Genomic DNA, 25,369 nt, shown 5'->3' on the forward strand with positions numbered 1-25,369 from the left:
AGTTCACCACACCGGAAGCACTTGATCTTCGAAACATCTTTCTTCTTCTTCCGCTGCTCCTGCTGCCCCTTAGATGTGAGGGTTGCATTCTCATCCTCCTCCTTTGGCTTCGTCCCACTGCTGCTGCTACTACTATCAAGTTTGCACTTGACTAAGTCTCTCCTCATCTCTTTCTGCTGAAGAGCAGCCCACATCCCTTCCCAATCTAACAATCTCTCTCTGCCCAGGATGCTCTGGACAAACACTTGCCATTCTTCTAAGACTGAATTTAGGGTCAGCCTCACCATCGCAGTACGCTGAGGTGTTGACCCCATAGCTGCCAACGAGTCTTGGCTCTCCTGATGCTTCATTAGCAATGGATCAATGTGTTCCCCCTTCTGCATCTGCGTGGATCTCATCTTCTGCTCCAAGCACATCTTTCGCTGCTCGAAAGATCCTTCGTATAGCATGGCCAATGCTTCCCACATCTGTCGGGTTGTATCCTTGTCGGCAATGTGAGACTACGTGATCCCTCACCCAGTCGAGGATTAATCGTTTGGCCTTTGCCATCTCAGCCTTGTACTTCTTAAGCGGATCTGAATCCGCGGGTACAGCTACCACACTGTCGACGTAGGATTTGAGATCGTGCTCATCCAGAAGGCATGAGATCCTAGCTTTCCAGATCACATAATTGGATGCACCCTCCAACTCATCCTGATCTCGCAACCCATTAGCTGCCATCTTTGCCAACGAACTATCGAACTACCTCCTCTCTCCTCTGCGCAGCGCCAGGCTAGCCTACGCATTTGTTGTTGGAGTTAGTAGATCAGCTCCTCTCTGTTGTTGCTCAGCACTTGAGAAATCAGACTTCTAGGTTGGAAGTCCTCTGAGGAAGAATTCCCTCAACAGTGTGTCTCTCTCTCCTACTGACGTTATTCTGCCAGCAACTGCTGCAAAATATTTGTGTCCTAGTTGAAGATCTGTTATGCAAGGAAAAATATATGTTGCTCCCTTCTGCTTCTCGAAAGCTTCGATCTGGGGATCGAATTTCTGTGTCAACTCACTCAGAGAAATCGGTTCCTCCTCAAAATTTTGACCTTCTGGCACAAGGATTGTGCTGCCTGCTAGGGTTTCAAATTGTTGCCTCTACAGTAATTTCGAACTCCTCTTCCTTTCTGCTTCTGAGCTCTTCTGCTCACGATTTGTGCTCAGATACCATGTGAAAAATCGGTTATCTGATTCCTACTGCAGCAACTGATGTTAATTCTTCTAATTGTTAATTCGATTAACCAATTTACTTGTGTGCTACGGCAAATATCGAATAAAATACACTGCATCCTACACAAATAAAAACTGCAGAAACTAAATACAGCACGGGAGAGAAATAAACATCACACACATCTACACAGTTATTTTTGGACAAATGTCCCCAGAAAAACCCAATGCGAGAAAACCGGTGCAACAGCTGGGGGTTTGTATTATTAAGTAGTAGTTTTTTTCTAAATACAATCTTTGGATGCTTTGCTAGCTATCCAATACAGAGAATATGACTGACAAAGAGATGAGTGAGATATACCTCACACTATCACTGGAGATCCTGAGTGATCCAGCCACAAAATGGCCAGCCCCTAGTTGTCTCTGTGTAGGCCCTCCGTCACAGCTTCTGCGGACTGTGTCACTCCTGCTGATCGATTTTCTTTTGGACTTCGATTTTTTCCCTCCCGATCTCACACCCCGGCTCTCATCTCCAAAACTCAACCTCTCCAACAAAATACAGATCTCCTCACAGGCTCTGCGTTGCTACTACGTCAGCCTACGTTGCCTAGCGTAGCCTCTTGGCTAGCTATTCCAGAGCTCTCTCTGCCTCCTCTACAATGTATTCCCGGAACAGGAAATTCTCCAACCGGAACTATCTCTGCCCCTCACTGCAAGAAATCACTTTGAATCTCTCTGGCAACTGTTGCATTGCTCTCTTTAGAAATTCGATCTCTAATCTCTCACTCAATGTGTTTTCGAAATGCCCATCAAGCCTCCTCTTATACTCCTTCTATTGAGAACCAACGTCCCAAATTAGATTCTAACCAATGGCTCAGATCATTTTGGCTTGATCCTCATCTTCTTCTAGAAGTTTCACCCACAGTTAGATTAATATCCTTTAATTATTTTAATTCTCTAAGTTTAGACTTAGGCACCCATAAAAATAATTAATTATTTTAATAAAATTAATTCCTGGTGGAATTTCCTAAAACAATTTCTGGGTATTGTGGAATACATGTGTCCAAGCCTCCCTGCAAATTTTGTGTCTTAGAGCACATCCGATGCTATTAGAAATCAACATAGAGTTGAGTGCTTCACATGTGGACCTATCTAGTGATTGCTTAGGTTCCTTGAGATGACTCTAGACCAAACGTACAAACTCAACCCCCTTTTCAAGGGAAATTCTTCCCCATACACAACACAACCCTAACCTCTCACTTCTAGCCCGAGAAAGGGAACTCTATGAGAGCAAGTGCACTCAAGCATGATAACTTCCTAACCAGAAGCCCTATCCCTCCTTGCTGTATCCCAGTACCCTCTCTCCTATCTCCTTTCCTTCTTCTTGATTGACCAAATATCCCTACTAATGGAACCTTCTCCCCACTTGGATCTCTCCCACTAATGACAGGATCTCTTCAGCTAATGAAATACAAACCTCCTTTCTTTCTTGAACTCGAAGAGACAAAGGATCCATTCTATACCCTTCGGGGGCCGGCTCCATAAGGATCAGCTTATCGAGCCTTTCTTTCTTGAACTCGAAGAGACAAAGGATCCATTCTATACCCTCTGGGTTCGGTTCGGGTAACGGGTCCTTTCCTAGATAAATGGTCTGGTCTTCCTCTTCCAGTGTAGTTGGTGCTTGAACTAGTAAGACTTTTTTCCAAAAGCTATAACTCCACTTGATGAATGGGAGTTTTAATTTTTTACCATGGAACTTTGCCCTCCAAGGTTTTTTCCCATTTTAAGATGACCCAAATCATTGTAATTTGGAAAAAGAGAGTGGACCTAAATTAAAATTTACCACGCCATGAAAAAATGGACTCGCATGAAAGGTTGAGTTTGACCACTTAATAATTCACTTGGTTATGTTTGGCGGGCTTAGTAACATTAATTTCTTGTATGATTTTTTCCAACACATTTTAATGGAGACGTGAAAGAATAAGCTCATGTAGTGGTATCATTATTTGAACAATAATATGCAAGACAATCAGTACATGACAAGTGTTGAGCAACAAATCAACAGGGGACACTTCCATTCTAGTAGTAATATATTTTTGTTCAACTCAAGCAGCAACATATCCACACATAGTTGAGTATCCTAGTGTTGCAAATAGGATCATCAACTCGCAAAAAAATGGAAAAACTCCTTGGTGTTGCAAAAGGGATCATCAACTTGAAAATACTCAATAAGCATAAACATGGACATGAAAAATATGGAAAATATCAGCAACCTAAAAAAACTCCAAACAATTTGAAATCACTCAAGATATCAAATATTTTGGTAACATTGTTCAATGAATTTCTAGTGATATAGATAGTTATAGTATGTCGACACCATCAAACTTGCAACCTATACAATGATAGAGTTCCCTTTTACTGGTCCAAGTAGCTTTTAAGAGCTAGGAATCTCCATTATATGATTATACTAGCATTTAAGAGAGAGTTGAGCTTGGATTTACCACCTTGACGTTTTATTTATTTCCCATTTTACCTTTTTTTCTTTGATTCAAGTCCCTTCTACTTAGATATTCATAAATAAACATGGCACATATGGGTGCATAAATTTTTATGGCACCTTTAGTAAGAGATTTTATGGATGAAACTCAAGTGGATGCCCACCAAACTTGGAGCATAGGTAGCCTAGACCCCAAGCTTGATGTTTAGGCTCTCGAATTCCCGAAAAATCACCTCCCTAAAATTTCGCTGCAAGCCCTAGATTTTCGCCCTAGCCTTAAAAGGGCCGACTTTTACGAGGCAAAATTAAGGATGAAAACTAGAGATGACCACCAAGGACTTGGAGACTTAGGATATTCAAGATGAGATAAAACGTCCCTAAGGAGGCCCGAAATTGATGCCCTAGGTACCAATTTCAAACATTTACCTACTTCAAGAGATAATAGAGTTTCATGGAGAATTCAAAGTTATTCATCCACTAGGAATATTCATTACATGCCATACATTGGATAAAATATACAATACTCTAGTAGAAACCATTCCAAAATCAACCTTCAACAATTATGGCACAAATTTAGCATATTCTAGAGCAGCAATTCCATACTTTAAACAAATTCAAGAGAAAAATTCCATCAATATTAAGCACTTACAAGATGACATGCAATATATCCATCCAAGATCCAAGAAATAGCTCCAAAGAAAGATGTGAATTAGCTCCAAATGTCAAAGTGCATTCCAAAAGATCTCCAATAGCCAAAGAAACAAATGTGAGTTCTTTACAAGAGAAAGAATCCAAGTGTGATGATGATCCAATACAAATGAAGTTGAGTTCTATTTATATGAGACCTAGTAGGTCAAATTATTAGCCTAAGAGCCCCCTAACATTATAAAAATGTGCAAAATACATGCCTTGGTCACAAGTCGACCAAGTAGCTTTTACAAATTATGAATTAGCCATCCAAATGCTAGCCGAATTGATGACGTCATGCTGATGTAGGGCCATTGGAGGGCCACGTTGAGTCCTCTTGGTGCCAAAATGTGTGAGAGGGCTCCATAAATCATGAACTAGGGGATAGCCCCTAACTCTCCATGCAAGTCATCATGTGGGGCCCCAAATTGAGTTTGGGGCACAGAAACTGGTCTCGTCGGTCTCCTGATAATAGAATACCCTGTAATGCTCTAATACTGAGCGATTTGATGATATAGCTTTCCCTCCCATGTCCCTAGGGGTGAGACAAACCTCCTCGGGGACTTGGATCAGCGACCAAACCATGTGATCACTACTAAGTTGTTTGGGGCACAATGGTCCAAGTGCATCATCTCGTGAATAAAGTGGGGCAATGAGCAAACTGTTGAAGGTGTTGAGGATGCCCATGGCATGAAATGATGCTCTACACATGATGGGAATCCCATGGCTCTCAATGCTTCCCCTAGGGGTCATAATATGATCCTCTGGTGGACTTGGGCCCCAATTAAGTTGCCCAGCCCATGATGAAACCACCTTCCAATTACATACAATGTCCAATGCGCATCCTCACCATCAAATACAATAATTCATCAGTGCATCTAAATGAGCCAAGCTTGTTTATCAAGGGCACATTGAGACTTCATAGTGGGCTTCCTTTCCAAATTTAGTGTTACCTCCCTAGGTAGGAGTGGGTAATAAACAACCCTATTAGGTGTTCCCAACCCCTAAAGGAAAACACAGTTCCCTAGTACATCCTTCATTTGATTGGTGCCATGTGAATGATGATGAATGGATGGGGACACCAGGGTCTCAAGGCCAAATTCCATGGGTGCAAGGATGGCAATGATGAGGAATGTCCACATACTTAGGTGTATAGATGTAGGAGGGAGCAATCGTGGATAGATGAGTTACCCCGACCTTTGTTTTATCACCCCTTTTTATTTTCCTTTCGCCCTTGCTTGATTTTTCTTTGTATTACTGCTCGAGGCTCTAGGACACGAGAACATGATGTGTATGATGGATGCAAAGGCTGCTTGGAAGTGGGAAGCAGAAGTGGGGAGCGGCATTTTCTAAATCTCCCAGGTAAGGAGTGAATTTGGAAGTGAATTTTATATAATATATATTTTTATATATTTTGATGCATATATGTCAACAAAAGCATGTAGAATGATAAATAGTGATAGAAAAACATAAGAACGTGGATTAAACCATATAAAATCATTCATCTAGTAGTTATAATCTTCATCAACCACAGGTCCACAAATTAGAAGTTCTCATTTATATAGCACGTAAGGTTGCACATAACCAAATTAGCATCGAATGCAATCCATCTTTGAACCGAAAATACATCAACAAATACGCTCTAGATGACCTCTAGCATCCAAAAAAAATCATGCTACAACAAATATGAAGCGAACAAAGTTCCTTCTACAGATTAATTACTCCAAAAAACTTGGAATATAAAGATATCCATGAGGATACAAATATTATATATTAAATATGAAATAGAATGAGAATAAGAATGATAATGAATGATTACAATGAGAACAAGAGGCTTGCTTATATACCAAGCAAGTGTCTCTTCATGGAGTCATGTCCTATTTAGACATGCCTCTTCAACCTAATTACTAATTAACTAATAATTATTTATGCTTATTATCATTTACATTATTTTACATTATTTATATATTTTATTCGTAACATTGCCTTCTTCTTCAAAAAGCTTTGTCCTCAAAGCTTGTCAATGAAAAAGGCTTGATCTCTTTTTCAGCTTCAAACATCTTTCTCTCTCGGAATAGTCATCCTCGTCGATACAAGCTGATATGATCTTCTAAGTGACAAACAAAATTGTCGCACTGAGAAGGGATCAGACCATCCGAGATTAATCTTCTTTGTAGTATTGTGATCACTGGAATTTTGTAACAACTTGTTAGCATAAGATTGGATTGATGTTACGTCATTATTCTTTGAAACACCAATTTGTTGTTTCTGGTCTGAATGGTCCCGATACGTAGCTTGGTTGAGTTGTCTAATCTCGTGATTCGGATGTCGATAGGGAACTTTTTTGGTTTGACTTTCCCTTATTGGGCATGTGGCAATTTTTATATTTTCTTCTGGCAAAGATGTTGTTGAGTTGGTTATGGAACATTCACTTGGGATGTTCATTGTTTGAACTGCAGCATCTAAGCGTGTCGTTTCTTCAATTGACTTGTCTTCTTGAGTAGTCATATTCACAGGATCGATATTTGTTCCCTTATTTTCCACTTGAACTGTTGCAACTGTAGATTTCGATACTTCTTCTTGAGTGAATTGTTCTAACTTATCTTTTAATGCCTTCTTATCATCCTTAAGTTTCTTAATTTGCGTCAGTAATTTTTCACTATGGTTATTAAATCGAAAAACTTCTTCATTTTGTCAACAATGATTTTGTCAATTTCATTTTGCATATTTTGTAATACTTTTTTACCTTCTTCAGAAATTACTTTTGAAATCTCTGATATATCTTCTGAAGTTACTGGATTTGGTTTTAGTGTAACATCTTGGAGCATTATTTTCTTCTTCTTGTGGGAAAATGTCAAAAACTTCTTTTTTGTATTTAGAATAAAGGACCCTAGAGTTTCCATCCAGGGTGAGCCCAAAACAATGTCACTATCGTCAAAAAATAAGGTTTTCACAGTGAATTGCAAGGTAAAAGTATAATCTCCAATACTTAGGTGTAGATTGCTTATGTCGTATTGTTTGTCACATGTGTCAACAAAAATTGTTTCAACTATATTTGATTCAGGAATCACCAATTGGTTAGCACATATAGGACTAACATAATTACTTTTTTCAGTGGGATTGATAGAGATTATGATATCTCTTCCTGCGAGCAATCTTTTGGTTTTAGGAAATCTTCCCTCACTAATTTCCATTTTGTGTTGATGTTTTTACGTCAACAATATGTCAACTTGAGCTTCTTCTTTTTTTTTCTTTTTTTTTATATAATAAATCCTTTGTATTTTGGTATATATATATATATATATATATATAGATACCAATTGAATTTATTAAAACTATATTAAGGTTTTTATAATATAGTTTAAAAAAAAATGACAAACGCATAAAACAAAATGCTTGATTTTCGTTTAAGCTTAAATTCTTTTGAATGGTCCCCGACAGTCGCGCTGGTTCATACGGTTGACTACGTCGATTAAAGTGGACCGGTGTTACAATGTTATCGAACAAGGGCAAGGTGCAGCAGCGGAGGTTGTTGCGGGGTGGTCTACTAGCGGCAAAGTGGAACGAGGTGCAGCAGCGGAGGAGTAGTGGCAGATGGCGGATGCGGGGAGAATGTGGACCAGTGCAGATGAATTCGTCGTGGGGTAAGAGGTGGATGCAGATGTACACGGCGGTGGTTGCACTGTGTAATGGCGGCATAGGAGCAGCGGAGTAGTGACACGGGGGCAGTGGGGAGATGGCAGTCAACAGAACAGGAGCGGAGGGAGGTGATGGAAGGCGGCAGCGGACGAGGGAGGTCGGTCAGGGTAGAGAATCGATGACTATTGAATTGAGGCAGAGAAAAATATTGTGAAAGTCATCTGTGGCTTGGCTCAGGAGTGATGCAACTACAGTGAATGACAAGTGCGGCTGTGTGGTTTTCCAACTATTTTTTTTTTTTAATAACCTTTACTCTTTTTTTTTGTAGTTTCTATTTTTTTTGGTAGTGTAATTTTTTTTAATAATATTTTATAATATATATATATTTTAATGTAATTTTTTTTTATTTAAATATCTTTGACCCCCTTTTTATTTTTTTTAAATATATATCGACCTTTTTAATTCTATATTTTTTTTCTTGTTTTTTGAATAATTCCTCTATATATTTTTTTAACTCTTTTAAATGGCCAAAGGCCTGGCGAAAAATCTAGTGAATTGGAGAAACTCCAAAACTAGTAGCGAAACGCTGGAATAATGACGACAACACAGTTGACGACAAGTTGATGGCCAAAGGCCTGGTAGGTTGATGGCCAAAGGCCCAGTGATCAACGAAACGTGGCTCTGATACCAATGAAATGAACAAAATTCCTTCTACAGATTAATTACTCCAAAAGACTTGGAATATAAAGATATCCATGAGGATACAAATATTATATATTAAATATGAAATAGAATGAGAATAAGAATGATAATGAATGATTACAATGAGAACAAGAGGCTTGCCTATATACCAAGCGTCTCTTCATGGAGAGTCATGTCCTATTTAGACATGCCTCTTCAACCTAATTACTAATTAACTAATAATTATTTATGCTTATTATCATTTACATTATTTTACATTATTTATATATCTTATTCGGAACAAAATACCTACATATCATCAAAATCATTCCCTATCTTGGGATCTTTCTCATTTATATCACCCTCTAAGCATTAACATAAGATAGAAAAAAACATAGCATGTCAAGCCAAGATTTTGTTTGAGTGATGAGTACATTTTTAGTAGGGTTTGTGGAGAAATCTAGGGCATCATGAATTAGGTGATTTCTCTTAATTAGTAACTGCTTGTGAGTGCCTTTTGCATCATTAGATTAGGATCTTCTTGTTGCTTAAGTTATTAGTGTTCTTCTTCATCAAACAACTACCAATGCATGAACATATATAGACAAGAGACATAGAATGTAGGCTATCAGCCAAGGCCAAAACCTCTCACTCTTTGAGAGGAAAACCCGCACAAATTCTTCTTATAGAGATTCCAATTAACCAATACTAAGACCAAGACCCTTGACCTATTAGCCACTCCAAGACCAAGACACAAGTTCTCTTTGACAATCAACCTTCTTCTTGACTCCTCTTCCACTTTGACCTTCTTAGCATCGAGACATTGTTACCACCGAGATATTATCATTGTCTTCACATTGAGATCTCTTTACAGTGAGACCTCCTCATTGTCATATAACCTAGACATTACTTCTGTGATGGCATCGAGTCCTTCTTGAGATAGCACTAATATCTTTCCTTTAAGGTAGCACTGAGACCCTTACTAAGATTCTGCCGAGATTGTATCACTATGGTGAGACTTCATTACTGTGTATACTGCAAAATTCTTGTTCTAGTAGAACCTAAACTCAGTCTTCTCAAATCACCAAACTGTAGCCTCCTTTTAGCACCAAACTATTGCCTTCTCACCGAACTGTGTCACTACAATTTCCTATATGAATCACAGAGGTATACCGAACTCCTTGATTGTGAGATAACACTGAATCTTATCCCTACAATCTTGTACCTTAACCGAGCTTCTTCACTGAATTGATATCTGAACTTGTCACTGGACTGTTCACCCGAAATTTCGGAGAGATCTGAAATTTTGTCTCTATGGAATAGGTTGAGGTCCCTACATATAGTAGTCTATCCTTCATATTAGCCGACATGATCTTATGAAGGGTTGGGTCTCTGAATTAGGTGAGCCGAGATGATTTCTTGAGGCCGACTTAAAGAGAAGAACTTGTGCTTGTCTTTGGAGGGCTTCTAGACAATCATATTGACTTATATAAATTTGTAACATGCCCAAGAAGGGTTCCTCATACATGACATTGACACTTTTGACAAATCCTAAAGGCTCACAATGGGAGCCATCTAAAAATAAAATCCTTTGCTCATGAAACCCATGAAGCAAGCATAATAATAATTTATTTTTCTTCTTTTCATCATTTACAAAATTCGCAATTACATGTCATTATGAAGACCGAACCTAGTTACACTTTTCAACACTCCCTTTTAACTAGGGAGGTATTCATAAAGGTACTTGGTCATTCTCAATCTGAAGAATTTCTCATAAGAAGAATCAAATTGGTAATCCATTTGTGTAACATCATATCAACCAACATTTTCACAGAATGAGGCATTGACTAACAGCTCTATCTCTCCACAAGATCTGAGCTCAAAGTTGACGAGACCAATGATTTATAGACACTCTCATCATTGTCTCTCCTGGAACATACCCCACCTGGGTTCTCAGGGTGTGTTCCATTAGGACTATTCTTATCTTGGGTTCCTGATCCTCAAAGAATATCGGTCCTCTACGACTACTCTTTTCTTGGATGCCCTATCTCATCCTCAAAGAGCATCGAATGCCAAATGATTACCCAATCCTCCATTCTATCTTCCCAGGTGAAGACCAGAATGATGTGTCTATCTCTCTCTCTCAATTAGGGAGGACATATCTATTCCAATTAAGGAATGTACTCATTCCTACAGAAGGAATGTACCTAAGCTCCCTCTTGGCTTAGGAATTTCCAAGTTTCTTCCAAGTAAGAAACTTGTTTCCAAGCTCCCTCTTAATTAGGGACCTACAACAACTTCTTAGGTGGAGATGATGGGACAACCAACTACTTGAAGAACACCTCCTCATGATGTCATGAACTTCTTTTTGTTATCTAGGAGTCTTCATGTTTGGGACTTCTACATAGGTCACTGACCATCGATCACTTTCATCTATGAGTCGGCCATGTCATCATCGGAAAGTGATCTATTAGTCCATATCCAGCCTTCCTTCATGCCATGTCGCTTTCTTCATGCCATGTTTACTTAAGGATCTTTCATGCTACTACATGTGCATCGGTGGTGGAAGACATCCATAGATCTTCCCCTGGCAACCCTACATAAACCCATCTAGGTATTTGTTCAAAAATAAGGGAATGAACATCAAAATCAACATTACCTTTTTGATGGTCTTTTATAATGACATCTACAAGTTTGCATCAGCATCCTGCATACATATTGACACATCTCCCAAAGATATATATTGTCAAGGGTCTCTTTCTTTTTCAGACTCCATTAGAGTCTTCATATCTTTCATGGAGATATCCTAGTCAAATCGTCTTGGTCTTCCAGATGTTGGTTACCTTTAAAATGGTTGAATATCTCACGATCTCTTCCTTCCTTTCTTCACACATTTCATTCCCAGGAGCTTCCAGTCAGAGTTCCTCAACCACCTCATACTTCATATGAGGACATATTATGTTGATTTCATCTATGTTGAAATTTCTAAGTCTATCCGTTAGAAATTTAATCTGTATTCTTCTAGTTTATTTCTTCTACTTGTTAAATTTGAACAAGTTATTTAAAACATATAAATAACAAAATAAACACAATACAGTCTCAACATCTACAGATCATCAGCTGAAAGAAAACAAACACACAAGTGACACTGTTATTTTTGGACAAATGTCCCCAGAAAAACCCAATGCAAGAAAACCGTGCAGCTATTCTGAGGGTTTATTATTATGCAGTATTTAGGATTTCCTTGAGTACAACTGGGTGCCAAACTGGCTCACCCAACAGAGAAAACTAATTGGCAACAATACCTCTCTATTCGAAAACAGGTATTCAGAAAACCTGTCCCACGATACCCTCACCAGCCTCTCTGAAGCACTGTGCTGGCCCTTCTAGCCTCTGCGTCAACCCCAAACCCCTCTGCATCAGCCCTCTGATGCACTGCGCAGCCTCTAGGACCCTCTGCGTCACTCCAGCTGCTCTCTATGTGGATGACACAATCCCTCTGGGCAATGCGATGTCTCTGCGTGGCCTGCTTTGGTTGCTGCTTCTCGCTCTCTGCCTCTGCGCTAGTCTCTCGGCACTGTCTCTGCCTCTCTGCCTCTTACTCATTGCCCTCCGCTGTTGATCACTGATTCAACTTTGCTTAGCAACCCCGCTCTAGCAAAACAAATGACTGATCACTCTGGTTTATTCTCCAACTGACCCTCAAGCCTCCTCTTACTTTTCCTGTTGGTCCTTCAAAGACTGAGATTAAATCTCTAATCAACGGCTAAGATTAGATTTGGCTTGATCCATGACTTTTGGAATCTTCTAACCCAATTTTATATTAATACCCATTAATATTTTATTTTTCCTAAGTTTAAACTTAGGAACTCCATTAAAAATATTAATTATTTTAATATCTCCCAAACCAGGTACAATTTGTCCAAACCATTTCTGGGTCTTCGAGATCTCATGTGCTTTAGCCTCTCCGCCAATTTTCATGGCTAGAGCACATCCGATGCTATCCTAAATCAACAATCTAGTGTGACCCATGCCTTCCGACATCATGTCATAGGAGGAGAGCCCTTTCCTTTCATCATGCTTCTCAAGATAGAGTAGTGATCCATGTTACCTGCAACCATACAACATGACTTTATAATATTGAATACAAGCATACATACCTCATTTACCTTTAGGTCATCTAGGCTTCTTTCAGCAGCTTCCTTGATTGAAAAGAGCTTCAACCCCTTGATCTGCTTCATCTCTTATGTCATCATAACATCATCCCATGAATTCCACAAGTTGGAGTTCTTGATGAAACACTTGCTTCCTCTCTAGATTAGTGAACCTTTCGATGAAGATTCCATCAGAGAATCTTGAGGATCTTGCATATCCCTATCCAGCAGATGTTTCCTTTTGACTGATGTATGATGAGACTTGTCCTGGATGACTTCTTCCTTTTTCCCATAAGTACTTGAGCTTTCAATGAGGTTCTCAAGAGCTATATCCTTCATAGTTGACTGCCATAGATTTTGTTCCAGACATCCTTCATTTTTCCTATGATGATGTCACGAGCTCTTACTTCTAATGCTTTTCCCTTTTTCGTTATTGTCTCTTTTGAGCTTAGGACAATCTTTCCTGTAATGTCCATAATTTTTAACATCCATAGCATTGAATCTTAGCTATGTTCTTCTTTCCTTTCTAAGGACCAACTTTTTCAAACTTCCCTTTCCTTCCTGCAAATGTTTGAATCGTTTCATTGAACCTATCATCTCCTATCTTGCATAGAAATCACAAGTTGTTGAATGGAATATGTTTCAGACATTTGTTACCTTGTTCATCAGTTAGTGTGTTTAGAACAAAGGAGATTATTTCCTTATTTGAAATCATCTCTCCCAAATCTTGCAGTTGAGATCTTATGAAGATATCCCTTCATCCTTTGATACCTTCAATTTGCGTAGATCAGATCTAAGTGATTTGACCTTTCTTATCACATATTTAGAGAATAGTTTTACCATCTTATCATATATCTCTTTGATGTCTCCAATTCTGCTATATAGGGAATGAGAGGACCTTTGACTGATTTCATAAGAATCCCTTGAGCCCTTTGATCCCTTTCCATGTATTCAGATGATGCTTGACCTTCGGATGGTTTGGAGACTTTTCTATTTACTTCATTTTCTTCGAGGATTATCTCTATCCTCCTTTTCCATGCAAGGAAGTTCAATGACCCAACTAGCTTATAGATCTAGTTGCAAAACGAAGTCATTTTACCAGAATAGATTATAGAATAAAAGATACAAACTTGACAAGTGAAGATGAAATCTTCAACTTGATCCCTTTGATGGTGGTTGATGAAGATGTATTAGTGCCCTTTTGGATGATCTTCTTCCAAATGAAATCCCTTCTACAATAAAAGGAGATTGCCCCTTTTATGATGACAATGCCTTTGAACTAGCTCCCTTTGATGATGATGATTGATGGGGATGTCTTGATGTTTCCTTCAATGAACTTCTTCAAGGATAAGGAGGTCCATGCTTCAATTGGAGGGAACTTGCCTTATAGCCTTCTTTGTCTTCAAGATACTTCGACTTCTCGGTGGTGAATGAGTGCAAATCATAAATGCTTCTAGAGTTTCGACTCTCTCCAAGATGATGTGATCTTAGTCCTAGAAATGCTTCTCTTGGACGCCTATACTTTGGGCTGCCTTGCTTTGTAGATCTCTTCAACCCGATGAGGGTCTTCATGGTCTTTTTAGTGGATGACTTAGAGGATCCAAAACTTTTGCTAGTGTAGACTTCTTCTTCGATCTAGATCTCGAATTTACTTTGATATCCTTCAAATTGCTTTCATGCCTTTCTCGAGATTTGATTCTTGAGTGTCCTTTGATAAGATGCCCTTCCTTAACTTTGTCACCTTAGCTCTGACACCATGTTGAGAAATCTAGGGCATCATGAATTAGGTGATTTCTCTTAATTAGTAACTGCTTGTGAGTGCCTTTTGCTTCATTAGATTAGGATCTTCTTGTTGCTTAAGTTATTAGTGTTCTTCTTCATCAAACAGCTACCAATGCATGAACATAAATAGACAAGAGACACAAAATGTAGGCTATCAGCCAGGGCCAAAACCTCTCACTCTTTGAGAGGAAAACCCACACAAATTCTTCTTATAGAGATTCCAATTCATGAATACCAAGACCAAGACCCTTGACCTATTAGCAAATCCAAGACCAAGACACAAGTTCTCTTTGACACTTAACCTTCTTCTTGACTCCTCTTCCACTTTGACCTTCTTAGCATCGAGACATTGTCACTACCGGGATATTATCATTGTCTTCACATTGAGATCTCTTAACTATGAGACCTCCTCGCTATCATATAAGCTAGACCTTACTTATGTGATGGCACCGAGTCCTTCTTGAGATAGCACTGATATCTTTCCTTTAAGGTAGCACTGAGACCCTTACTGAGATTCCACCGAGATTGTATCACTATGGTGAGACTTCATTACTGTGTGTATACTGCAAACTCTTGTTGTAGTAGCACCTAAACTCAGTCTTCTCAAATCACCAAACTATAGTGTCCTTTTAGCATCAAGTTGTTGCCTTCTCACCAAACTGTGTCACTGCAATTTCCTATATGAATCACAGAGGTATACCGAACTCCTTGACAATGAGATAACACTGAATCTTATCTCTACATCTTGTACCTTAACCGAGCTTCTTCACTAAACAGATATCCGAACTTTCACTGGACAGTTCACCCGAAATTTCAGAGAGATGTCCGAAATTCTGTCTCTGTGGAATAGGCTGAGGTCCCTATATATAGTAGTATGTCCGCCATATTAGCCGACATGATCTTATGAAGGGTTGTGTCTACGAATTAGGTGAGTCGACATGATTTCTTAAGGTCGGCTTGAAGAGGAGAACTTGTGCTTGTCTTTGGATGGCTTCTAGACAATCCTATTGACTTATATATATTTGTAACATGCCCAAGAAGGGTTCCTCATACATAACATTGACACTTTTAACAAATCCTAAAGGCTCACAATGGAGCCATCTAAAAATAAAATCCCTTGCTCATGAAACCCATGAAGCAAGCATAATAATAATTTTATTTTTCTTCTTTTCATCATTTACAAAAATCACAATTACATGTCATTATGAAGACCAAACCTAGTTACTCTTTTCAACAGGGTCATCATAGAGGAGTTTGACAACCAATGTCACTAACATCAAGGTACATAAGGGGCTCGGTGCTCTTGATTAAATACGAGTTCCATAACCTAGTACATGACAAAATCCAATGGAAACATTGCAATCCCCTCAATCCTAAAATCTTGAAAAACTGATAAGTCTGCTGGATTTTGAGTGAGATCTAAAATTCTACTTTCTCCATATGAAATCTAATGAGATCGGAACCACTCTCAAACATCCTGAGTCATTTCATGGTAATGTTAAAAAATTTAAGTAAAAGGATGAAAATGAAAGATAAAGGTGAATTGCATATCAATACTAGGGCCATAGGCTTGAATATTAGGCTGCCCCACTCAACCATTCTTCTTACTTTGAAAAAGAATTGAGTTTGGAAAGTCTTTGCAATTTTTTTTTGCAAAGAAAGCTAGGGAGAGAAAAAAAATTTGAGTGAGCGCGCTCCTGCTCAAAGCGTGCTTCGAGAATGGATTCGGGGGGGGGGGGCACTCCCAAGGAACCTTGATGTAAGCAATTATTATCCCCTTAAGGTGGGGCATTTCATCACCCACCAAGGGTTGGGACGTGCATGGGTTCTTCAATGATGTGGGGGCACTCATAGGGCCTAGGAACCAGGGTGATGGCCATAATAAGGGGTAGACCTCATGCTTGGCTTTTGCCCACATGCTATATTAATGTCCCAGCCATCTTTTGCGTTTTAAAATATTCTTTTCTTTTGTTTCTTATTTTTGGCCATGATATGCTTTTAATGTTCTTTTAGCTACATCAACCTCCGGGGCAACATTTTTGGGCCCAACCCAAAATGTTGACAAGGGGAGGTGGACTATCTGTTCCTTGTGGACCCAATGGTCATGTGGACCGAGAGAAGGAAAATGATGAAATAGGACTTGTAATGTGCGAAGAGGAGTGAAAAATGTGGATCGCCAAAATGGGGCCACGCTACCAAAATTGGGGTTTCCCAAGTAGTGTCCTTCCTAAAGCCATAAGCCAATAGGAGAGATCCCATGGGACAAAAATTGAGGATTAACCCCCCATTTAAGGTGAAGGAACAAAACCACGGTCAAAGCCCTTCCTTCTTCCACGTCACCCAATAATCCCTTCCCAAAATGCTCAAGAAAAACAAGCATAAGCACCCAACTACACAATGAAAAACATACTTTTTGCGTTGGATTGCCCACCTTGTAACATATGCTCTCGACAGATGGGCAAGGGGGCATATGATTGATGGAGGGAGCGGAGATCAAATGGCACAATATATCGGCTACATTGGTTGTTATCAGGGGTTGCTAGCTGCCAACTAAAGAGATATCTAAGAGAATAAATTCTCCTATGGGGTCACCCACTTTTGGCGGATAATGGGTGGCATACCACATAACCCTTCACAGTTGAGGAGATATGTCCAGTCAAAGTTGAAGCCCCATTGTATGGTTAAAGTGACCCAATAAGAGATGTTAAGGGCAGCTTGGTGATAGGTTTATTATTGGCATTTATTTTCAAGAAGATTCACTTAAATTAGGTTGATTAACCCCTTAAAATAAAAATTTCCGTAGCCCATATCGGCTGGCCAGGAAAGATTATTTCTTGAGGAAATTAATTAAAAGTTTTGGAGGTCGCCTCGGCTGCAAAGGGGGTTAAGTTTTCGCTCCAATTACTTATTTTGAAAATTAAAATGCAAAATTTTTGTAAGGTTGCCTCCATGACAGTTAGGCTAGATCAGCCCCTCTAGAAATCTCTTCATCCTGTATAAATATAGGGCTTGTCTGCCCTCCAAAGGCAAGAACCCATGCACATCTTTTGAGATTACTGAGGAATTGTTTTGTCACGCTTAACTGGAGGAGCAGGCCGAGTTGTGGAGATAGATTGAGATTACTTTCTTTCTTTGGTTAATGGTTTTCGTTGGGATCATGGAGTAAACCTGAGCAAGGGTTTCTGTGCATTAGTTTGGCCCTATTTTTTGGTAGAGATTTGGCCCTCTAAAGCAGCTCCCTGAAGCCTCCTCGACACAGATTTTTGTGGTTACATGTGGCCATAATTCGCTGACTTCAACTGTCCCTTTTATGAGGCTTAAGTTTGTGACTTCTTCGACCCTCTTTCAGAAGCTATCCTAAGGTTAGATTCTGCGCTACATCTACGACTCTAAGGCCAAATTTCAGCCCCATCTGAGGCCATACCTCTGAGATAAGGGTGCAATCTCAGGTATAATTACAACCTGAGGAAATGGTTGATATTCGTTGTTCATTCTGAGGTTGATTTGGGTTGTTTTCTCTCAGGTCCAGTAGCATTCTGGTGGTATGTTTTAGTCCTCTTTGCATCTGATCCTGAGGCCAGTCAAGGCAGATTAAGGCCATTCCCTGTGGGCCTATTTAGAGCTTTCTGTGGGTTAATCAATCTGAACCAAGGATCATCTCTGCCTCCATTTCTAAAGATAAAATTCGGATTAGGACAGAGCTGTTAGATCGTCTTCTTTTGAGGTCTGAAGTTGCTTTAGAAGCTGAGTTAAAGTGGTTTCAAGGCTTTGTTTCTTCACCCCTAAGGCCAAACCTTGATGCATGGTATTGAAGTTTCTAAGAGCAGTGGAGTAGAAGTCTAAGGCAGACCTCTGTGGCACTTGTCTTAAGGCCAAATTAGGCCTCCTCCAATATAGTTATCTGCACCATACACTTCCTAACTTTGGCAGGCTTCTATCTGAGGATCTCTTCGCTACAGGAAGCAAAGTGAACATGCATATTCTAGAATGAAGTTAGGTGTGACATTTTAAAACCGTATGTTTCATCTGATCAAATGAAAGACACATATCTTCGTCACATGAGATATTGGAATGTGATAAAATTATATAATTGTAACAATGAGCTAGCTAACTCAATGCTTCTGGGCTATGTCACAAGGTTCGTCAAACTTTAACCTTGAGGTTCGAATTTTGGCGAACCTTAAAAAATTTTGAGGTTCAGTGAACCTCATCGAAGCTCATAGCCATTGACCAAGTCAATGTTTTAAGACTCCGACTCCGACTCCGACTCGGCCGAGGATCGACTCCGACTCCGACTCGGCCGAGGATCGACTCCGACTCCGACTCCGAAACGGTAATGACTCGGCCAGCTCGATTTCAATGACTCGGTCGTTGTAAAAAATACATTAAATATTTATTTTTTTTATTAAAAAAAATAATTTTAAATATTTTAAACATAATTTTAAAGATTTTTATTCATGTTTCCAAACACACAGCATTATAATATAGATGGAAGACAACATATGATCAAAGTAGGCTCATGAACCAATCCACTATATCAAAATGGTACCCAATGGCAATACATAGTCAACTGTCATACATGATCAAAGACTCAAAACAAAATACAAATAACCAAGGAGGCTAGAAATGGCCTCTACAACAAAAGTAAACTGTGATGGTGACCAGACTGCAATACTAGTTCTACTGGCTAGTAGCTACTGCTAGAGGAGCCAAGATCATCTCGACCAATCTCTGGATCATCATCATCAGAGTCAGACAAGGGGCCCCATGGCTCCTCATCATCGTCATCGTCTCCAACTGCAACTGTAGAAGTGGTACCAGTACCACTAGCAGGCTGTGCAGTAGATGCAAGCTGAGATAGAGTAGATATGCGGCTGCGCTTCTGTCGTGGCTGAGCAAAGGAAGCACCTACAACTGGAGTCCTTGCTGGCTGTGAGACTGAGGCTAGTGGATTGGGATCTGCATTCAACTGAACAGGCTGAAGTTGAACAACATGTTCAAGTTCATCAAGATCCTCATCAGGATCAAACTCTGGTGGACGACTCTCCACTACCCAATCTGATGTTGGATCAATGTCTTCCAACACAATGGGATCTGAATCAGGTCTTTTGTTCAGCAATTGGTTTCGTCTGAGCCGAAGGTTGTATTGGACAAAAACTAGATCATTCAACCGTTTTTGATCCAAACGGTTTCTCTTCTTTGTGTGAATCCTCTCAAAGACAGACCAATTGCGCTCACACCCAGATGCACTGCAAGTTTGACTCAAAATACGAATTGCAAACCTTTGCAATTGAGGGCACTGGCCACCAAAGGCCTCCCACCATTGTGTTGCAAAAAACATAGGAGTGTAATGAATTATGAGTTAGATGAAGGCTGAAGCTCAACAAAATTACAAATTATATCTAACTTTCAAATTATAAATGATTTAACAAACTTTAATAAAAAAAGTAAAACTGTAAAACCATTAAGAAATTGAAAATTGAAACTTTTGTTTACCTGGCTCATCTGCTTCTCTTGCAATCTTTGCTAGGTTCTTCCCAAAGGTACCTGTTGCATTGCTGAAGGATGTGACCTGTTGATGTATCTCCAGCTGATCAGACTCCGATGGGATCATGCGTTCAATGCAATCAACCAGTCCATCTCTGACCTCCCCCCTCAAAGCTCCTGACTCCTTAGCTTTATAATGATACCGTGGGTTCAAAAAATACCCAGCTGCATGTATAGGGCGATGGAGTTGATTGTTCCATCTTTGATCAATGATTCCCCAAATGGGCCCATACTTTGCCACTCTATCCTTGTATGTTGTCTTTATTTGCTCCTTTGCTTGATCCATAGCCTCATAAATGAAGCCCATAGCCAACCTTTCCCCATCCACCAACCGCAACACCTTAACTAGTGGCTCAGCAAGCTTCACAATCTCTGCTGCCTTTCTCCAAAAAGTTTCTTCATGGACTTTCCTTTTCAATTCTTTGCCTTCTGGTTTGTTAGACCAATTGCTTTGATTCCATTCATCACTGGAAAACATCTTTTGCAAGTTTCTATGTTGGGAAAGCATAGATTGCAATGTCAAAAAATGTGTAGCAAATCTAGTGATGGCAGGCCTAATAATATCCTTGCCTCCAGTGTGTTTCCTCATGAGACTCAAAACCAGTGTATGATTGTAGATAAATTTTGTTATGCTTTTGGCATGATCTACAGTGTTTCTGACCCAATCTAATTTTCCAATATCCTCAAGCATGAGGTCTATGCAATGTGCAGCACATGGGGTCCAAAAGATGGTCTTGTGTTTTTCCTCTAACAGTTTACCAGCAAGAACATAGTTAGAGGCATTATCTGTGATGATTTGAACAACATTAGCCACCCCCACCTCCTCAATAACCTGATCCAATAGCTGAAACAACAAGTGGCCATCTTTTACCTTATCAGATGCATCAACTGATTTTAAAAACATGGTTCCCTGTGGGCAGAAGACAAGAAAGTTTATGATGGTACGGTTTCTTTGATCAGTCCATCCATCTGACATGATGTACACCCTGTTCTTGCCCATGAGTCCCTGAACTCTTGCAAATACTCATTAATGGATTGAATTTCTTTCTGCAAACGAAACCCCCTTAGCTCTTGCATAGTAGGGCCTTTGAAGCCTTTTCCAGCAGCATGTATGGCATCAAACATAGGCTCATAATATGGTGAACGAGCAGCATTAAAGGGGATATCAGCATCATACCACCATCTAGCTATGTAGTCACAAGCAGTCTCCCTCAATTCTTTCTTCCAATGGTCATCTAAAGTGGGCTGAATTTGACCTTTACTAACTTCAGGACCATGTGCATCTGATGGAGAGGAGGGAGTGAAATAACTTTTGATAGTCACATCACCCTTTGTCAAATTCATTCTACCCTTTCCCTTATCTTGAACAGAACCAAAAGAGGGAGGAACATAACAGAAAGGGTTGGATGCCTCAGTTTGAGGGATAGAGGAAGAACCCTCAAAATCATAGTGGGGGTTGGTAGCCATCATTTTTTGTATCTCCCTCTTCCTCCCAATTTCAGCCTGTATCTCTTTTTGCCTAGCCTTATCTTCTTTAAATTTCTCAAAGCTGGCCAACAAATTCTTTCTAATCTCCCCAATTTCTGATGAGGTACATGGGGTAATTTGGCCTCTAATCCCTGCCAAGTGTTGTTTCAGCCTATTAATGCCCCCAAGACCTTCCTTAATTTTCCTATGGCAAAATTTGCAATGCATCTGACTATCAACCATTTCAACATATGCCCAAGCAAGATCTTTTGCTCTAGGTGCCATTTTTTGACTAGGAAAACAATCTGAAAATGAAAAAAAAAAAAAATTGATTCAATGTTCATTTATTTGACAAAAAACACTCTCTAAGCTTTCTTGATATGCACCTAAAATTTACTAAGCAAAAACAGATTTATAGAGGTGGAAAAAAATACCTCCAGGCACAAACTGCCTCCTCAAGCTTGCTCCAAGAATCAGCTCCTCAATGCTACTCCAAATGGCTGCCCAAGAAGCTCCTCACTCCAGCTACAATGCTCCACCAAGACTCCTCACTGCTGCTCCAAAACAAGCTCAAGAACTGCTCACTAATTCTCAAAGAAGACTCTCACTCAAATGCATAAGACTGCTGTGAGTGAATGAGAGCATTTGGGTGTCTTAAATAGGGTTTGGGAGGGGGAAATGGACCCCAAAAGCATTTAACAAATTACTATTACCCTTTGGAATCCATAAACTGCATTTAACTTTGTCAAAAATTACCAAAAAAGTGAAATTTTTTTATCATTTACGCTGCCCAGCCGTCCCAACAGTGACTCGGCCGAGTCATATGTGACTCGGTCAACCGTACCGGTTAGCTCGCCGAGTCACTCCCCAGGCCATTGACTCGGTTCGACTCGGCCGAGTCGGAGTCGATTCGGCCGTTTTGTAAAACAGTGGACCAAGTCCATAGATCAAAACTCATAGCTTCATGTCACAACTCAAGCTTGTAATTTATCCTTGCAGTTTCCATGTCCGTGATAACATTTTTATGCTTACTGATGTTGACTTCTTAGTATTTTATCCTATATATATATATATATATATATATATATAGATATATGAACCTAATGGCGAACCTCATCAAAAAATTCGAACTCAAATCAGACCTAATCATTGCCGAACCCGAACTCGAACCCGAACCATGTGACATTGCTTCTGGGTGTCTAGGATGTAACAGGTGAAACTGAGCAGCTTGAATATATCCCAAGAAGAAAAGATATTGATCACCCAAGAGAGGTATGGTTATTTTTTTAATTCACCGATGTATTAAACAAAGTCAAAGTTGTTGACCCCAAAGAAAGTAACATATAACACACACACACATATAGCCCCAAGGGTTAGCTCAAGTGGTCTAGAGCCAGACGTGAAGTTCTTTGATATTTTTGCTAGTTTTATTGCTGATCACGGGTTCGACTCACTTTGATTCTCTTAGGGCGATGCCCCAAAAATCAGGGCGGACAGTTTGCTGGTTTACCATCCACGAAATGTGGGAAGTACTCTGGGGTTTCCCATGCTTTCATTCCAAGTTTTTATATATATATATGATCCAACTGTTCATGAAACTAAAGAAGTTGATTCTAACAAAGAAACCAAAGAAGCAGGATAAGCAGTGAGACAAATGAGACTAGAAATAGCATCAAAAATTGATGACACATATCCAAGTAACTATCCTAGATAACTGGCAAGCATTGTGACTGGTTACCCAGGTGACACTCTGGAGGGGAATTGACCCATACAGAATCTTCAGAACAAATGTCAGACCATAAATTGGAGGGACTCTCGAGTTTAGTAAAATTTTTATCTAGGTATACAGTCAAAGGCAATCTCACTACAAGGGCCAGGGTTTATGCCAACCTAGGGGCATTCTAGTTGTCCTTTAGGTAGAAATGAGTCCTTGCTCCATTCTATTATGCTTTATCTTGTATTAATAAGTGCATTTTCTCAAAAAGAAATCAATTTATTAAATTATTGAAAAAATAATGTTCTATGGATAAGCAATGGTAATTGTCCCATCTTTCTAGCCCGGTTGAGGACAACTATTGGTACAGAAAATATTTTACCATTGTGGATGTAATTGTAGGACCTCTAAATTTGCAGTTTTAACTGCCATTTTACTCAATTTGGCCGAAACAAAACCAAAAACAGAGATTTTTCCACATTCTGTGAATCACAACTAATACATTAAACTTCTTTCTGGATAAGCAAAGGAAATGAACTCATTTATAGACAGTTTTAGCCCATTCTAATATTGTCAATAAAACAATTGATCTTTTTCTCCTAACCTCTGCCATGAGAGTCACAGGGACATATCGGTCAAGCTTTTTGTGAATGTTCAAACATCTTGCTTCCCTGTTTTCTTTGTATCTGCATTTGAAAATATTCATAACTTGTAAAATATGAAAAAGAATTAACAATCAATACACAATTTTAAATTACATAAGACAAATCATAGAAAGAAACGTCTGATTCACAATTAAACAAATATAAGTACGGCTGTTTATGGTACACATCAAATAATGTGCTCTGTATCTAAAGACAATTTAATTTAAACAAAATCTAATACAAATGAGAATCAACTCCACTCTGTTATTTCAATAGCCTTTATTTCCTTTTGCTTCCTTGTGTGCTACTAAGAAACTAAATGACTTGAATATTAGTCATTACCGAAGGATTATTCTAACACTTAGAGAGAACACTGTCAATTCGCTAAGAGAGAAAACCATGAATTATTATATAGAGAGGGGCTGTTTTAGTGCATTATATTGCCACTTCATTATACCTGTGACTCATTGCCTTCCCTGTGACTCACGCTCTGGCTTTTAAATAAATAAAATATATTTTTTATCCCCGTCTGAATCTACCCTCACCTAAGCCTGCTTCACCAGGGTCTGCCTGACCTAAATCTACCTCACCTAACCCTGTCTTACATGAGTCTGCCTCCTCTAAAAATTAGTATAAAGACTTTAAACAAAAATGGTTTTGCATGCAAAGTTGTATTCAAATATTTGTGAGTAGTGTCTACCTTTATCAAATGTTCCCAGTTAAGAATTTATATTTTATTTGGAAAGACTTCAAATTTCAAAATTTGCGTTGGCCAAGGTTGCAAAAGCAGTTAAATAATTAATTCTAAAGCCTGAAAAGTAATAAAGCAAACCCAAAATAAATAATTAAATGAACCAGAAGATTCTTTCAAGTTATTTTTACCTTTCTAAATGTGGAAAGAGACGTATTCCTTCCTTCTAACTTTTTTAACTTTTTATTACAAGGAACTTAGGAATTGTCCTTTGACTTTGAGTCCTGTTTTTCCCTTCCATATTTTTTGAGTTAAGCTTCATATATTACATCCTAGAACAAATAATTATGTTGAAAAATGCAGCAAGAAATTCTCAATTTGATTTTGCCTTGATTAAATTGAGAAAATTCGAATTTCCACATTAGCAGACAACTTGGATGCAGTTAACTTGTGTGACATGGCTTGTGTCACCCAGTTTACTCAGTAAATTCAAGTTGGAAGAGTTAGAGTTCAGTTAAGCATGTGTGATTGCTAATTTGTAGCAATCAAGGTCAGTTATCTCAAGTTGTTTTCAGTTAAACTAGTTCCAACTGTTGGAGGAACTAGTGGAAGGTCAGTTGTGCAGTGGTACTTCAGTCAAACTCAGTGATCATCCAGTTAACTGATCAATCA

At 39.1% G+C, this 25,369-nt stretch overlaps 1 protein-coding gene across 1 annotated transcript in view; it reads right to left on the reverse strand.

Annotated features, from left to right (window-relative positions):
• The window catches only part of NUDT3 (nudix hydrolase homolog 3), a 587,520-nt gene that overhangs the window by 409,784 nt on the left and 152,367 nt on the right, over positions 1 to 25,369 (reverse strand). The window contains exon 6 of the mRNA XM_089374741.1: positions 23,967 to 24,048. Within this exon, the coding sequence (XP_089230867.1) occupies positions 23,967 to 24,048 (82 nt within the window). The remainder of the gene's footprint in view (positions 1 to 23,966; positions 24,049 to 25,369) is intronic.

This window comes from Pinus tabuliformis, chromosome 8, assembly GCF_031772625.1.
Source record: "Pinus tabuliformis cultivar Carrire ecotype Pingquan chromosome 8, CPIR1, whole genome shotgun sequence".
Lineage (NCBI taxonomy): Eukaryota > Viridiplantae > Streptophyta > Pinopsida > Pinales > Pinaceae > Pinus > Pinus tabuliformis.